Source organism: Sander lucioperca, chromosome 7 (assembly GCF_008315115.2).
Source record: "Sander lucioperca isolate FBNREF2018 chromosome 7, SLUC_FBN_1.2, whole genome shotgun sequence".
Classification (NCBI taxonomy): domain Eukaryota; kingdom Metazoa; phylum Chordata; class Actinopteri; order Perciformes; family Percidae; genus Sander; species Sander lucioperca.
In genome coordinates, this window is record NC_050179.1 from 38,686,296 (window position 1) to 38,703,060 (window position 16,765).

General features: G+C 43.1%; 1 protein-coding gene across 4 annotated transcripts in view; it reads left to right on the forward strand.

Moving 5' to 3' along the window:
* bcar1 (BCAR1 scaffold protein, Cas family member) overlaps positions 1 to 16,765 on the forward strand; it is a 92,111-nt gene that overhangs the window by 65,759 nt on the left and 9,587 nt on the right. For all 4 annotated transcript variants that reach the window (XM_036003057.1, XM_031285526.2, XM_036003056.1 and 1 more), the window contains 2 exons: positions 302 to 1,009; positions 16,156 to 16,305. In XM_036003057.1, coding sequence (XP_035858950.1) covers positions 302 to 1,009; positions 16,156 to 16,305 — 858 coding nt within the window. The remainder of the gene's footprint in view (positions 1 to 301; positions 1,010 to 16,155; positions 16,306 to 16,765) is intronic.

Sequence of the window (16,765 nt, forward strand, 5' to 3'; positions counted from 1 at the left end):
ACACAAAACATGTTGATCCAAAAGATTTATATATGCAATGTTATTAAAGTTTAATCTTCAATAGAAATGGCCCGCCTGCGGTTTTGTCACGTAACTTGATGTCGTCATCAGGAGCGTACAACGTGATGATGGGAAAGACGAACATTCTAGCTGTTCTGGTTTTAATTTAAGATCACTTTAAACATGCAAGTCATGTAAACAATGACCCCTGCGGCTGCTGGCCATCCGTTCTCTAAGGGTTAACAGTACATGGCAACAATGTACATTATGTTTCTAATATGTACCTGTCCTTCTCCTGCAGAACGTGCTGGCCAAGGCGCTGTACGACAATGTGGCGGAGTCTCCGGACGAGCTGTCCTTCCGTAAGGGGGACATCATGACGGTGTTGGAGCGGGACACGCAGGGTTTGGATGGCTGGTGGCTCTGCTCGCTCCATGGTCGCCAAGGCATCGTCCCCGGCAACCGCCTCAAGATCCTGGTCGGCATGTACGACAGCAAGCAGCAGCAGGCCACGCCTTCTACGCCAGAGCCAGCCACTTCCTGTCCCTCCTCCCAGCGACCCCTCCCCTCTCTGAGCGCCTACGCCCAACCATCCCCCTCTCCGTCGTCGGCCGGCAGCACTACTTCCTCCTCTGGGTATCCCAACAAGCCCCTCCATTCGGCACAGTACACGCCCATGCATCCGGCCTACTCCTCCCCCAGCCCCGCACAGCCCAACCCTGACTCCATCTACATGATGCCCCCCTCCCACGGCCCCAAACCTAGTCCACAGAGTCTGTACCAGATCCCCTCTGGCCCAAGCGGACTCCCTCCAGGACCCCCCAGCAAGGCCCCAGCTCGGGCCCAGAGACAGTACCAGGACATCTACCAGGTGCCCCCCTCTGTAGGCCCAGGGCCCGGCCAGGGAGCGACCCCAGCCGGGGGGACAGGAGCGGGGCAGGATGTGTACCAGGTGCCCCCCTCCCTGGATAAGAGGAGCTGGGAGAACAGCAACAAGCCACTGGGCAAGGTAAGGAAGTGAAGTAATTCTGTGGAGAAACATTATTGGATGGATAAAGTTAGTTTTATTTCATTTTTGTGTCATGCCAAACATTTGGCCCATCCCATATGGGATTACAAGACACCATCAGCCTATTTAACAGACATCTTCAGTCTCGCATATACATATCATGTGGAGAAATACATAAATAACAGAAAAAAGAAAAAAAAATGAAATAAATGAACAAAAAACATGAAAAAAGACAATATCTACAAATCATCTCACTAAAGATCTTTTTGTCTCTTCTCCCAGGCTTTCTCAAGATAACTAATTTATGTTTCACATAACAGCCTTCTCAGTCTTCGAGCATCATCCAAATTTACAAAATCAATATCTGTTTTTATCTTGCTAAACATAATTACATAACAGGAGACACTACAGGCAAAGACATATTTCAATTTTGAGGAATTCGGCTCTTTTTCTTCCATAACATGACATTTTTTTCTTTGATAGAGCTGCAAAGATTAATCGATTAGTTGTGAATTATCAAATCAGTGGCCAACTATTTTGATAATCAATCAGTTTAAGTCATTTTTGATGTGACACTAAATGCAAATAACTGAAAGGAAACAGAAGAAAAGGAATGAAGGGGAGAGAGAGAATATGTTACTGAAGTCAGTTTCTAAATGATCTAAAATCTTGAAGCAGCAGATGAGAATAGATCATGTAGTCTAATTGTTCCTGGCCGGAGCTGTGGATGTTTGTGTATCATGCACACACACTTCCTGCTATTGTCACTACTTTCTGGTGTGCGTCTCTTTTCTGTCAAAGTGAAAACTCAAGGTTGCTCTTTGTGCTGTGTGATAAAGTTTGCAGACTGTTATTGGCTATCTGCCAGGCAGTTATAGATCAGAGTCGGAGCCGTCACCTGACTCTTTTTATTCTGGGGCTCAGTGGAGAGGTTCAGGGAGTTTTTACATGGCACAGTTTATATTACAGTGTCAAGACCACCTAAACCGAGACCAAGTCATTACCAAGACCAGAGTGTATCGACACAGAGACAAGACCAAGACTTTGGGGGGGTTGAGACTGAGTCAAGACCAAGACTTTGAGGGGTTGAGACTGAGTCAAGACCAAGACTTAGGGGGGTTGAGACCGAGTCAAGCCAGAACTTTGGGGGGGTTGAGACCGAGTCAAGACCAAGACTTTGGGGGGCAAATTTATACAAATTTATAACGGCTTGGGTTGTTTGGTTCTGCTTTAGTGTTTCTAATATTTTAGAAGGAGGCGAACAATGTGAGCAGCTGACAGACAGCGAGTGAAGGAGAGGACGGGCCCTGATGAGAGACAGATGACAGACGACCAGTGATGTGTGCTCACAATAGCTTATAGATCTAAAAGTTATCATCCCTTAAATCATATATACGGCTGTAAATTGTGTGAGAGGTTGAAACTGCAGGCTAGTAAATGCTCTGTTTTTTAGTTTGCTGCCTATATTTGGGTCGACTCGTGCTTTCACGCTTTCAAGTGAACTGAACTCTAGAAAGCACTAGAAAGAGAACAGTGACCCCCGTTTCCAAGCAGACCAGAGTTCAGTTGTGTGGTGCACATTAGAGTTTGAATGAGCTTTCACACCGCCCCAAACCAACTGCACTATCTGACCAAACGCTCCAGGGTTCCGTTAAAATGGACCAAACTGCTCAGGTGTGAAAGCATCCTAAGATGTTCTGTGGAGCGCCACGCTGTGGTCGTATGTAGTTAGACTGTGTCCTCAAGGCAGAGGGTCACCATGGTAAATTACAACTCTTTCCATGCCATGCCGTCCTATAAAAGCTCATTGGTGCTGTGCACATTACAAGATCTAATTGCAGTTGCTCAGAGCATGGCTCAGCACGCACTCTCGCTCTGTGGCAAAATAAGACAACCAGCGTCTCTTCCCACATTCATATATAGCTGTTCTAAAAAAAGTCTTTTCAACAGTGTCTAAGAGGCCACATATCCACCTTTAGTGTCCAATGATGCCGTTGGAGAGATTGTTTCCCACAGAAATACAGTTTGGAAGGAAGCTCTGTGGACACAATAACATTGTAAATTTATGATAAAGTGTTCTGTTCCCGAATATGAATTTATTATGAAGCAGTTTGAGACAGACAGACAGAGGAACACGGATGAGTTCATGTGTTAAGGAACAGGGGAGCAGCTGGACCCAACATCACCGTTATTATACACACATACACACACACACACACACACACACACACACACACACACAGCCTGTCACCTGCTGGCGCAGTAAAGTGCTTACTCACCCAACCACAAGATCAGACCTGAATTATTAACAATTTTATTATTTCACTGGTCCTCCTCCGCACGCACGCGCACACATGCATGCAAACTCTCTCTCACTCTCACACACACACACACAGCCTAGTGTTTATTCTGTCAGCGTTTCTTCCTTCTTTTGTCCTCCGTATTGTCTCTTCTTTCTCTACCTTTTCTGTCTCTCTGCTCTCTCCAGCATGTCTCTTCCTTCTTATCAAGCTGAACAGCTCACCAGGTTGTTTCAGTCCAGCGGGGCTCTGGGAAGTGGAGTGTGAAGACTTAAATTCATTAAAACGCCACTATAGGACTCTGGCATGAGGACAATTCATTTTGTAGTTTGTAAGGATTTTTTTAATTTCCCTTTTTGATGATAAAGTAATAAACTCACAAGATGTCTTCCTGCTAAGTTCCAGTCATGCCAACTGCACGGGTGAAAAAATGTTCAAGATGGGCAACATGTGGGCAAATAGGAATGAAACAAGATCACGCTATACTTGTGCACCAGCGAGTTATTGTGTGTGATCATATTTTTACCTCTTTTAACAGCTATTTTTGTATCGTAATGTGTGAATGGGAACAGTTTTTCTTTGAAAAGAGACAGGAATATTTTGTTGTATGTGAACATGCAATGACAAATAAAGGCATGATAATTCTAATTTTAATCTGATGAAACTGATGAGAGAAATGTACGTGGAGATTCACAGGAGACCGAGCAGAAGTGAATGTCTCAATGGTCATTATTCCTAGTTTCTAGCATAAGGTAATGTCTTTAAATGTCTTGTTTTGCCCAAAACAGAGAAAAGCAGGACATCTCCATATTTGAGAGGCTCAAAAACAGCATTTTCTGCCATTTCTGCATGAAAAATAATCAATTATCAAAATAGTTTATCAAAATATAGGCGATTATTTTCCTGTCAATCGACTTATTTGTTGCAGCTCTAAGTTCAACAGCTTGATAAAGCTAACATTGTTTCATGTTCCTGAAAAGGGCTACACTGTAGCTACCTTTCTATATCACTGTCAGTGTTGTAGTACTCAAAACCGGTCTCAAGACCACTTTTTGAAGGTCTCGTCTCGGAATTGATCGCGTTTTTACTCGGTCTCGTCTCGGATGAAGAGGACTTGGGATTTTATTTCAAGACCTCTCAAGACCACGACTGCAGGGATATCAGTAAACTGCCTGTGCATTGTCTGATTTATTTGGTAACATCATTACTGTGATTGGATGTACAACTTCCTGCTTCAAATGCAACCAATAACTAGACTAATTTGAAATTTGTAACTGTTAACCCCCGATAAGTCGATTGACAGGAAAATAATCGCCTATATTTTGATAAACTATTTTGATAATCGATTAGTCCCTAAAGTTATTTTTCGTGCCGAAATGATCAAAACGCAGCAACATGCGCAACTTTTTACCACAGTCCCGGAAGCTACAATTCGAACCAATCCGGGAATGTTACAATTAACTTACATGGCACAAACAGGATCAAAAGCCAAACGAGCCCCTACTTTGTCATGAACCTGGCTCTAGGCCATGACAAAAACTGGGAAGATACACAAGATGCCAATAATTTGAAGTATTTATTACCAAAAGTATATGTATAAGGTTTAACTAAATACAAGTGTGAGGTGTGGAAATCAGTAGCATCACTAATGTTAATTAGGGCTGCAGGATATGAGGAAAATGTGCTATATGCAATAATGTTGTTGAATATCGCGATAACGATATTACTCGCGATACATAAACAGATATTAAAATGTGCTCAGTTCTGCATTTCTGCTGCTTTCAGTATTCTACAATACAACAAATTGCTTGTTGAATTTAAAACAAATAAAAGTAAATAAAAAAAAAAAAAAAGAAATTCTTTTATGGACAAATTGAACATTACATTGAATATAAAAGCACAACGAAAAAAGAATGACCGTTACATTTTAAAGTGCAGTTTTCTTCTGATATTTTCTTTCAACTAACACAAAAAAATCAGTTTTGTGTCGCGATATGTCGCAGCCTTTCACGATGTGTATATTGCGACAGTTGATATTGCGATGACGATAAAAAAAACGATATATTGTGCAGCCCTAGTGTTAATGTGGATGTGTGTAAAATGTGTGTAGGGTGATTTAATGCAAAAATGATCAACAGAACAAACAAAATAGAAACAGGGCTTATGATGTTGGCAGAGTAACGAGAGCAAAGAAGGGCCAAAGTCCAGGAAGCTGGGCCTTTTATGCTCCAACTCAGGCTCCATCAGCAGATACCTTGAACACAGTTTTACAGGGTTTGAACAAGTAGACACACAGCTAGCAGTCACAGGAATGATTATGGCAAAGTATTGTTGTTGCACACATGCCACAGAAAGTACAATTTGCAGCTACCGATATCTTCTAGCCCCACCCTTACACCAACATTTCCATTTATAGCCCATATAAGATATTCCATGACGTAATGCCATGACGTCTCCTGAGATCATGCTCCGTGGAGGAAAAGCCTGTAGAATCTGGTGATTCATTGCCGCCCTGACAACTAGGTTCTCTAGTTTCAGCGTCACTCCTGCCTGAGATCACTTGGGAATGGAGGAATCATTTCTTTTATTTCTTCCAGAAGTTCATATTTTAGGTTATAATGAATAGTGCAGCCTGTAGCAGCCACTACCAATGCATCACTCTGGGTGTTGTCTGCCACGGCTGCATATATAGTGACATCCTAATTACCTCTGAAGGGAGTTAGTGGACATGTAACAGTGACGTCATACCCTGGGTCTATATTCACCAGGGAGAGTGAGAGGTGTCCCAGAGGTTAGTATATGTTTACCTATGCGGCGTCACTAGAAAGATTTATGCTTCTGCGGGGGCTCTATGCAGAGCTTTCTCTGTAGCCTACGTAAATGGCCTGATGTTTATACTTGTACATTGGTGTCTGCATCATTCTAGCATATCTCTTTAAGAGAATAGCAGGGCGTGCATGTTTGTGTGTGTGTGTGTGTGTGTGTGTGTGTGTGTGTGTGTGTGTGTGTGCGCGCGTGGGGAGTGTGTGGTAGAGAGAGTGAGAGAGTGATGGTGATTATCTTCAGAGTGAGTAGTGACTCTAGAGTCATAGTGAGAGAAACAAAGTGTCTCCCCTGTTCTTTCTGACCACGGTGGGAAATCTGGAGCAGGAGAAGTTAACCCTCTCCTTGATTTCATGTTTATGGAGAAGGAGAACCAGGAAATGAGTCGGAGGAAATGCAACGCTACGACGCCACGGCCGAGCGGACCAATCACAGTTGTTGTGGTCTGCATCACCGCGACGTGTAGTTACATTTCTTGAGAAGTGCACGTCAGGCTACGGCGTAGGGTCGGTATCTCCACGTACCTACGTACGTACCCACAGCGTCAATTTAATGCAGAAGCATAAATGGGCCTTTACAGTGAGACCACAGAGTCCACAGCTGGTCTATTATACACTGACAGAGAGAGAGGATACACTTACAGTAACACTGTCAATCACTGGTTCCCTGCAGCCGTTAGTGATTAGTATTAGCCATTAGTAGTTAGGAATTGAGAAATCACAGATTTAACAGCTGTACTAGACCTTCTGTTGTCAGTGCAAGAGCAAAGAGATTTTGTGTGTGTGTGTGTGTGTGTGTGTGTGTGTGTGTGTGTGTGTGTGTGTGTGCGTGCGTCACATGCTCTACATGTATTTACCTTGCCGATGCCCTTCATTGTAACAAGTTGCTCTTATGCTCACTTACCTCCCCTCGCCTCCCTCTCCGTACAAACACACCCAACTAAAAAGACACACACTTCAACCCTGCCAGTTAGTCATTACGAGATAAGGAATTCCTCCTGAGGGAAGACACATACACACACACACACACACACACACTCACACACACACACACACACACACACACACACACACACACACACACACACACACACTCACATACACACACACACACACACACACACTTTTTCTGTCTTTCTCTCTCTCTTCCATCCACACAGATGAGCAGTAATTGAAGAGTGATGAAAACTGCAGTGTTTGTTTCAGCATGGAGAGAGAAAGATGGAGGAAGTGAGCGTAGAGGCAGAGTCTCAGCTGCTGACGAAGGCTCTGGCTCGGCTTCACACACCAAATGGCCCTTTGTAAGACTGTCGAGGCAGACAGCAAATATCAGAGGCACACGACTGTCAACAGACCAACAGAGGTGCTAACACGGGCGATGTGAGGGGAATCCCAAACTGTGAGCCAGGAAAAGAAGATTTCTTTGTTTCGTTTTGGTTGAACAGCACACAGAGAGCTCGGAGCCATTTTGTTTTTGACCTGATCTCTCCAGAGTCTGAATTTGTTTTTTTTTATTCATGCACATGGATTAGGAATTCATTCCCGCCAGTTACACGTGTGTGTTCATGAATTGACAATATTATTAACTAGCGTTAAAGTTGACCTTGGAAGTCGCAGTTTGAAAAAGATTAACTCAAGGTCCACTTACTGTGTTATTGTTTTTCAGAGCTTTCAACTCCTGCTCACCATGGTCATATGTATACACAGACGCTGCATTGACTGTGTCAGCCCGTTGCTGAGATATGTCAATGTTTTTTAAGATTAACTTTTGGGCTTTTTGGCCTTTATTTGATAGGACTGCTGAAGACAGGAAAGGGGGTAGAAAGAGGGGGGGTGACATGCAGCAAAGGGCCGCGGATCAGATTTGAACCCTGACCACTAGTTTGAAAAAAAAAAATCTTAACTCAAAGCCAACTTATTATTGTTTTCTGGAGCTTTCAACTCCTCCTCACAGTCTTCATCAGCTCCTAAGTATGGAGCTTTGCTAGGATTTTAGGTGGTTGTATTTTGGGGGAGATGGTAACCCTTTCGGCAACCGCCCACTCTCCGCTCAGTCTTGGTTATTGGAAAAAGGTCAGGATGAGATAATAAAAAGTCCCTAAAGTTAAGAAATGTATTAATATTTAAACATGCTTAAAGGGCATCTATATTTTAGGTATTTTTAAACATGGACCCTATTTTCCAGTTACAGCATTCTCACTCAATACTGGAACAATTTCAAAGATTTTTTAGTTACTTTATTTATTCATTAGTCACTTAGACATCAATGCATGGGAAAATAGGGTCCAGGTTGAAAAATACTAAAATTGCCCTTTAATGGATGCTAAAGATAATCAGGGCTGGGGACAGAATCTGGGTTCTCACACGAAATATGTCCATTGCACCAACGTATCACTTTGTGTGTGTGTGTGTGTGTGTGTGTGTGTGTGTGTGTGTGTGTGTGTGTGTGTGTGTGTGTGTGTGTGTGTGTGCGTGTGTGTGCGTGTGTGTGTGTGTGTGTGTCAGGAGGTCAGGCAAGAGTGTCAGCTGACACAGCTGTCATCAAAGGCATTGATGTGCTAGCAGGGGTCTGTCAGCAACCACGTGTCACAGTTTATCCCATCTTAACACACAGACACACACACACACACACACACACACACACACACACACACACACACACACACACACACACTTATTTTAAGCTGAGGGTCTAAAATGCTGACAAAGTGGAATTTGTTAAACAAACCAGTTAATAAGTCAGTTTCCATTTTATTGCATGAAAACAATCACTTGTGCTTATTAATCTGATTATATATCTGTGTGTGTGTGTGTGTGTGTGTGTGTGTGTGTGTGTGTGTGTGTGTGTGTGTGTGTGTGTGTGTGTGTGTGCCAGTTTGTGAGGCTGTACCACATACTGAGAGATTAACTGGAGACTAATGAAGTCAACGCACCTGTCTGGCACACTCCCACACATATCTGTAGAGATGACTGTTCTCACACGCACACACACACACACACACACACACACACACACACACACACATACACATGATACATATGAAGATGTATTTTGTCAAATATAAATGTATAAATGTAAATCTCTATTGTATATATTTTTCTTTATCATTTCTATCGCGACTGAACTGCGTTAAAGAAATATTTACAGCATTTGAACGACCCTTTACGTTGTAATCCTTCACGTTATGTTAATTTTACACGTCGTATACAACATCAAAATATACCTTTTATGTCATATTCAATATCTCCTGACCTATGAGAAATAAATATATTATATATCATATATTATTATATAGCCAATAGATTACCCTAACCTGATACAAACAGGAGGATGTGTGTGTGTGTGTGTGTGTGTGTGTGTGTGTGTGTGTGTGTGTGTGTGTGTGTGTGTGTGTGTGTGTGTGTGTGTGTGTGTGTGTGTGTGTGTGTGCGTGTGTGTGTGTGCATGTGTGTGTGTGTGTGTGTGTGTGTGTGTGTGTGTGTGTGTATGAGACACTTTGTGTTAGTAACAGTGTTTATTCCTGATTGCCAAAACTTTTTCAAAAGCCACAAATTTGACATATTATTGCAGCATACATATCCTAATAGCCCAAGTTGTCCTTAAAAAAAATGATGTCTATAACTTGATTGTGCATAACAGGGTTGAGCTTATACAAGCATTATTACACAAGGAGTCCAGGCGACCCAAAGATTGGAAAAAGTGGCTGGAATGCCCATTCAAACAGGATTTCAAGATTCTTGAGAGGGAGATGGATAAACCCACCAAAACGACAATAGAGTCTGGTGTAGGGTGGTTGTTGAATGGGACATTTTAACATCTCCTCACTCGCTTTTTAATACCTTTGTAAATGTGGATGTTTCTGTGAGTGGGAATGACCAACACACAGAGCGTTCAACGAGAGCAAGATGTTTCCAGCAATATGACGTGGACCCTAATATGTGTTGTACCTAACACCAATATAATGACATCCTAATGAATCAATAATTATTTCATCACCAGTCCTGTCCTGTAATCTCGAGGTGAGTCAGTCCATCTGGATTTTGCCAGACAGCCAGTCTGAGAACACACACACACACACACTAGTCATGCCATGTGGTGTTGGAATCCAGTTCAGTTCAGTGGGGGTAGAGTGTGTTGGTTCTTTCTTGGAGACATGCCGCCACCCCACTAATCTGTTAAGACCCCTGCACTGCCGCTTGGTGCCTCTGTGTGTGTGTGTGTGTGTGTGTGTGTGTGTGTGGCCACATAGCTGGCATGGCATTCAAAGGCTGTGGCTCCAACTCTTTTTATTTTTTTTTCACATCTTTGTCTCTCTCTCTTTGTGATCCCGAGCAGCAGTGTCACACTTCAACAGGAGTTACAGGGAGTTTAAATATATGTTGCAGTAACCTTGGTTCTGTCAGTGGTTGCTTCTGACAATACACAAATCACATTTAAAGTGCTGTTTACCCATAAACATACTGTAGGCCTATGTGTCTCACCTATCTACCTATATCCGTCTCTGAGATGTCTGTCTCCATCCAATGGAGGTGAATTACATTTAGTTTGTGCAGCATCATATCTTTTCAGAGAGATTGTAACGCAAATGTGTGCATGATACAGTATACATGTGCATATAACCACTCCATACATGGCTGTATGTTTGTTTATATCATTTGTGCGGACAGTATCTTCCACTGCACATTCTACTGTATTTGTACACACAATGTATTCATTCATGCAGAGGCTATATCTACACATGTATTTTAAAAATGAGATAAATACAGCATGGCTGTGTGTAAGGTCATTTTTGTACTCGTGAATATCAATGAAAACACAATCATTTCTTTGCTTTGAGAAATGAAGCAGTTTGACTGTATACATACAGTATCTGGCTGACTGCGTTCTGCCTCTGTCCACTGATACCAAGCAGGGAGTAGAGATGAGGATCTGAAGCAGCATGTCCACCAGTTCAGACACACCACCCAACCATCCGACTGTAATTAGGCCTCTCTCTATTTATACCCCATTTTCTCTTTCAACTCCACATCTGTGCTGTGAAGATTTATGTTTTTCCCCGCTGCAGCTGCATGTATAGAAAGTCTATTTTTCACCGTGTAGTTACCGCGGTCGTTTTGAAGCTGGAAGATTGGGCTTCATGTGAGAATGTGCTGTATTTACCACCAGATACTACGGACGGGGATTTCTTCCTGCTTTTTGTTTTGTAGACCAAAAGCCCACGCCCTGGTTTCTCGTCAACTGTCCTTTTCTCATCAGCTGAAAGCAGAGAAAGAGAAAGAAAGAGAGAGAGAGGGAGAGAGGGAGGGGTGCTGCTGGGACGGAGGGAGGGACATTGCTCGGAGCAAAGGTCATCTCTTGAACAATGACTTCTGCTTGACGTAATCATACAAATGGAACAAAAGAGTGAACATCCCAGCTAGTGCCACACAGTCTGTCTAGTATGTGTGTGTGTCTGTGTGTGTCTGTGTGTGTGTGTGTGTGTGTGTTTGAATATTTGCATGTAGAGGAATTCTCCCTCACTGAGTCCTCGTAAATAAATGTGTGCGAAGGCGTTTTATTGTTGGTAGGTCAGAGTAGCTGCAGCTTTTACGAGGCCACTGATTTATTCTGAGAACATGACACGGAGCATTTTCGTTGGTGGATATGTAGGTCAGTAAATGTGAAAGTATACAGCCGCCCCCCGGGCCAGAGTTCTGTGATGACACATAAGAAACAGGGATGAACAGGGACTTGGTGGAGCTGTGTGCTGGCTGTCATTCAGTCCTGTCTGTGTATTGGGCTTGTCAGAGAATCAACGTGACAGTCACAGTCAATTCCAATTCCAATGCTACATAATGCATGTAGGTGCATGCCTTAACAACTGTGAAAGGATGGCGAGGATCAGCATGGAGTAATGTTGACAAGGGAAGAGCATCCCTGGAAAGAAGCTAAGAGCAGGAAACCGATCTATAAGACGAATGTTTTCTGAAATTACTCAAACTTAACTCAGTAGGGGCGCCCGGATAGCTCAGTTGGTAGAGCTGGTGCCCATATATAGAGGTTTACTCCTCGACGCAGCCGGCCCAGGTTCGATTCCGATCTGCGGCCCTTTGCTGCATGTCGTTCCCCCTCTCTCTCCCCTTTCATTTCTTCAGCTGCCCTGTCAATAAAGGCCTACAAATGCCCAAAAAATAATATTTAAAAAAAACATAACTCACTAGTATAAAGCAGTAGTTCCCAACTTTGGTCCGAGGTACCCCCACAGCCCTGTCTGATGAACTCACGTACCCCTTCATAGATTCCCAGTGTACGGTCTTAATGTGAAACACTAATTATTTAAAAGTGAATATTGTTTAGTTTTATTTAAAAGCTATTTATTGCTACCATCTATCCATTACTTTTAACTATTTATTTCTATAATGTATTCATTACTTTTAGCTACCTGTTTAAACTTCTGTGCAAACTTAGTTTTCACTCAACATAACTGCAACATACAGGGTCCTATCTTGCACCCGGCGCAGCGCAAAGCCCGGCGCAAGTGTCTTTGCTAGTTTAAGACAGACGCAGTTGTCAATTTCCCATCCAGCGCCCACGTCATTTAAATAGCAAATGCACCTGCGCACACCTGTGGCCCATGGGCGTGCTGGTCTTACAGGGAGGTGTGTTCAGGTGCATTCTGGGAGTATTGCTATCTTGAGGCAGCGTGAAGTGATCGTGCCATTGACCAACAAAAACCTGGTCTAAAGTCAATAGCGCAGCATTTCATTGTTATTTTAACAGAGCATTAGTAAAATGCTCCTAGGCTCGTGCACAGCGCGTGCACACTATGCTTGTTACACACACACAGGGAAGCGCAGCAGCACACAAATATGCAAACGATTACAAATAAAAATATTACGCTGCAAATCTGTCATCATAATAGCAATGCACCAAGGTCCAAACGCGCCTGGCTTTTAAAGGGAATGGGAGATGATCTCTGATTGGTTTATTGCATGTTACGCCCAAAACACACCAATGAATTAATGAAGACACTAAGTACAACCCTTTTGAACCATGCGCCCGGACCCTTTTTTCCGCCATCAAACTAGCAAAAGTGGATTTGGACATGCCCTAAACACACCTGCGCCAGGCGCTTCACGCCGTGCGCTTAGGGCCCATAGTGTTCTGGTGTTTAAGGTTGAAAAATGAGGTGATGTGTCTATAGGACCGTATCAGTGACCTCTTGGAGGAGTGTGGTCAACATAATCTTGCCAGGGGAACCAGTGGATCAAACTAAATACTTTTTAACCCTCTCTCATGAATGTGTCGTATTCATACATTAAATACGAAAAAAAATCATTCTCTTGCATTAGGCCGTATTAACAAACCTGCATGAACACTCCTCAGTTTGGCCACTCACCCCCAGCTTGGCTGTGGTTCACACACAAATCCACGTGTTGGAGTTCAGCGAGGCTGAATCGTCAGTAAAGCCGGACGGGAATCCACTGGTTGTGACCTTTCCTGAATGAGGAATGAAGGATTCGAATTAGGTGGGAAAAGTTGATCTCACGATGAAACAGAAATTACCTTTTTCCCTGTTTCTTGATGATGGAGATGAGATATTGACATTAGTGGCAGTTAAAGCAAAGAAACTGATGCAAACACACAGGGCAGACATAAAGCACTTATGATGGAATTAAATGATGTTGTCAGTTCAGTTAACAGTTATGACACACACACACACACACACACACACACACATACTGATGATCTCTCTTGGTGACCGTTGATCCATAGCTCTGATATCCTAAAGGGATTAAAAGGCTCAGCAGGCTATTACTATTACTAGACCTCACTCATACACACACACACACACACACACACACACACACACACACACACACAGATCACTTAGCGTGAGTGTGTAAGTGTGGGCCCATCCTCTAGGGTGCACACAGACAGATGATCAATAACATGAGTTATCAATCTGACACAGGGCTGGGGATGACGTGTGTGTGTGTGTGTGTGTGTGTGTGTGTGTGTGTGTGTGTGTGTGTGTGCGTTTGCAGGACACATCTGGCACTCAGCCAACTGTCATCAATACTGTTGAAAGCTTTCTGACAATGAGGAAGCAGATGTTTACATGAGTGTGTGACACAGACTGAGAATTAGTCCGAAAACAAGATGATGCAAAATAAAGCTTCTCAGCTTTTGAGGAATTTGTTCTCAATAAAACTGTGGTGAAATTATTCCTGGAGAGAATACAGATTGTTGTAATTCTCCTTCCTGTGGAAGAGATAATAGAGAGAATGTGTTATGAGGCGGGGAGGTGGAGGCAGAGGCAGATTAGTACAGACAGGCTGTCAAATGGACGCTTTGATCATTTGTCTGTACTACCAGAGAGCTTCACAATATCCCATTGGTAGTTTAGCCTAGCTTGAAATGACAGGGATGAGAGAAGAGAGAACGATGAAAGGATATTGAGGGAGCTAGCGCGCGCGTGCGTGCGTTTGTGTGTGTGTGTGTGTTCTTGTTTAACTACATTTGTGGGGTCCAAAAACCGGGAGTCCAGTATACTTGTGGGGTCCAGACAGTTTTGTGGGGCCAAAATGCTGGACCCCACAACTTTAAAGGTCTGTTTGAGGGTTAAGACTTGGTTTTAGGATTAGGGTTAGAATTAGGTTATGGTTAGGGTGAGGGTATGTGTGTGTGCGTGCGTGCGTGCGTGCGTGCGTGCATGTGTGCATGTGTGTGGTGTGGTGTAGTGTAGCACAGCTGTTGTGTTTCCCAGGCCGGCTGGTTGACTCTACACTCAAACCATATAATACACAGTTTAAACAGGCACACAATAGGGCAGCCCGGTTCCCACGACAGCTATGACAGGACCCCTGCTCTGTTTTTATTGGTTGGCTGTGAGCAGCGTGTTTTAACGAGACTGAACAAGCTTCAGTCTGTGTTCAGTCAGGGGGAAGACGCAATACATTCCCATTCAAAGGTTAGGAAGCTTTTAGCAGTGGTGGAATGTAACTAAGTACATCTACTCCAGTACTGTACCTAAGTCCAGATGTTGAGGTACTTGTACTTTACTTGAGCCTTTTCTTTTCATGCCACTTTCTACTTCTACTCCGCTACATTTCAGAGAGAAATATTCTACTTTTTACTCCACTACATTCATCTGTTACAGCTTTAGTTACTAGTTACTTTACACATTAAGATTTCTGCACACAAAACACATGTAGTTTATAAAATCTGATGTTTTATTCTAAAGTAAACTAGCCAACAATATAACGGCTACAAGTCCAGCTGAGATGATCAGACCATTAAACACACAACTGGTTGGTTCACAGCTTCTAAAATGGGAGGATTCTTCTTTACTTTTAATACCTTAAGTACATTTTCCTGATGATACTTACAGACTTTTACTTAAGTAACATTTTCAATGCAGAACTTTTACTTGGAACAGAGTGTTTTACAGTGTGGTATTAGTACTTTGACTGAAGTAAAGGATCTGAATACTTCTTCCACCGCTGTATGATGAAAGAGATGGCCGTGACTCGGTGGTGCATTGAGACCCCTGCAGGTTGCCATGGTCACATAAACACAGGCTCAATGACTTTGAGAGAAGGGGCCATATTTAAATATCAAGACAAGTAGACAGCCGAAATAAAAATGAAATTGTTTCATACAAGTAAGTTAAGAATGAAAACATGTAAAAACCCAAACAGTAGAAAGTGGCTTCTAATATGATATTGATGCCAATACAAAGACGTATGACTACGCTATGTTAAACAGTCATAGTTCAAATGAATGGGGTCAATCCAAAATTTGAATCGACACATTGGTATCAGTGCATCCATTTTTTAGATTGCTCTGTAAATTATTTTATATGGAATAAGATAAGGAGTTTAATATTTGCTTTTACTCTGATGTGTTTCCCATTGTCTCCATCTACTGATATGAATATTAGATATCTCTTCCATCCTGCTGCCTTCAGGCTGATGTGCGTGTGTGTGTGTCTGCGTGTTGTTCTTGACTCTGACCTGTGATCTGTGTTTCTGTGTGCAGGTGGTAGTTCCTACCCGGGTCGGACAGGTGTACGTGTATGACACGGCCAAACCAGACCAGGACGAGTACGACGTCCCGCCCAGACATCAGCCCCCCACCCAGCACGACATTTACGATGTGCCGCCCACCCGCCAGCAGTACAACACACAGGTCAGTGTCTGTGTGTGTGTGTGTGTGTGTGTGTGTGTGTGTGTGTGTGTGTGTGTGTGTGTGTGTGTGTGTGTGTCTGTGTGTGTGTGTGTGTGTGTGTGTGTGTGTCTGTGTGTGTCTGTGTGTGTCTGTGCGAGTCTGTGTCCCTTTAGGGCCTATAGATTTGATTCCACACAGGTCAGTTTATTCCCTTGTTATTCCACACATACTGTTCACAATGTTTTTTGCTAAATAAGCAGGCACTTTGAGCCTACACACACAAACACACACACACACACACACAGAAGCAGAGCACAATGAGAGCTGGAGTCGCAGGAGGAGGAAGAGGAGGAGAAAATAAGCTGTAGGGGGAAGAAGGGGGAAAGGAGGAGGAGCACAGGAAAGAAAGAAGAAAAACAAGATGACAATGAATGATGAGTAACATGAAGAATGGGAAGACGAGAGAGAGAGCAGGAGGAAG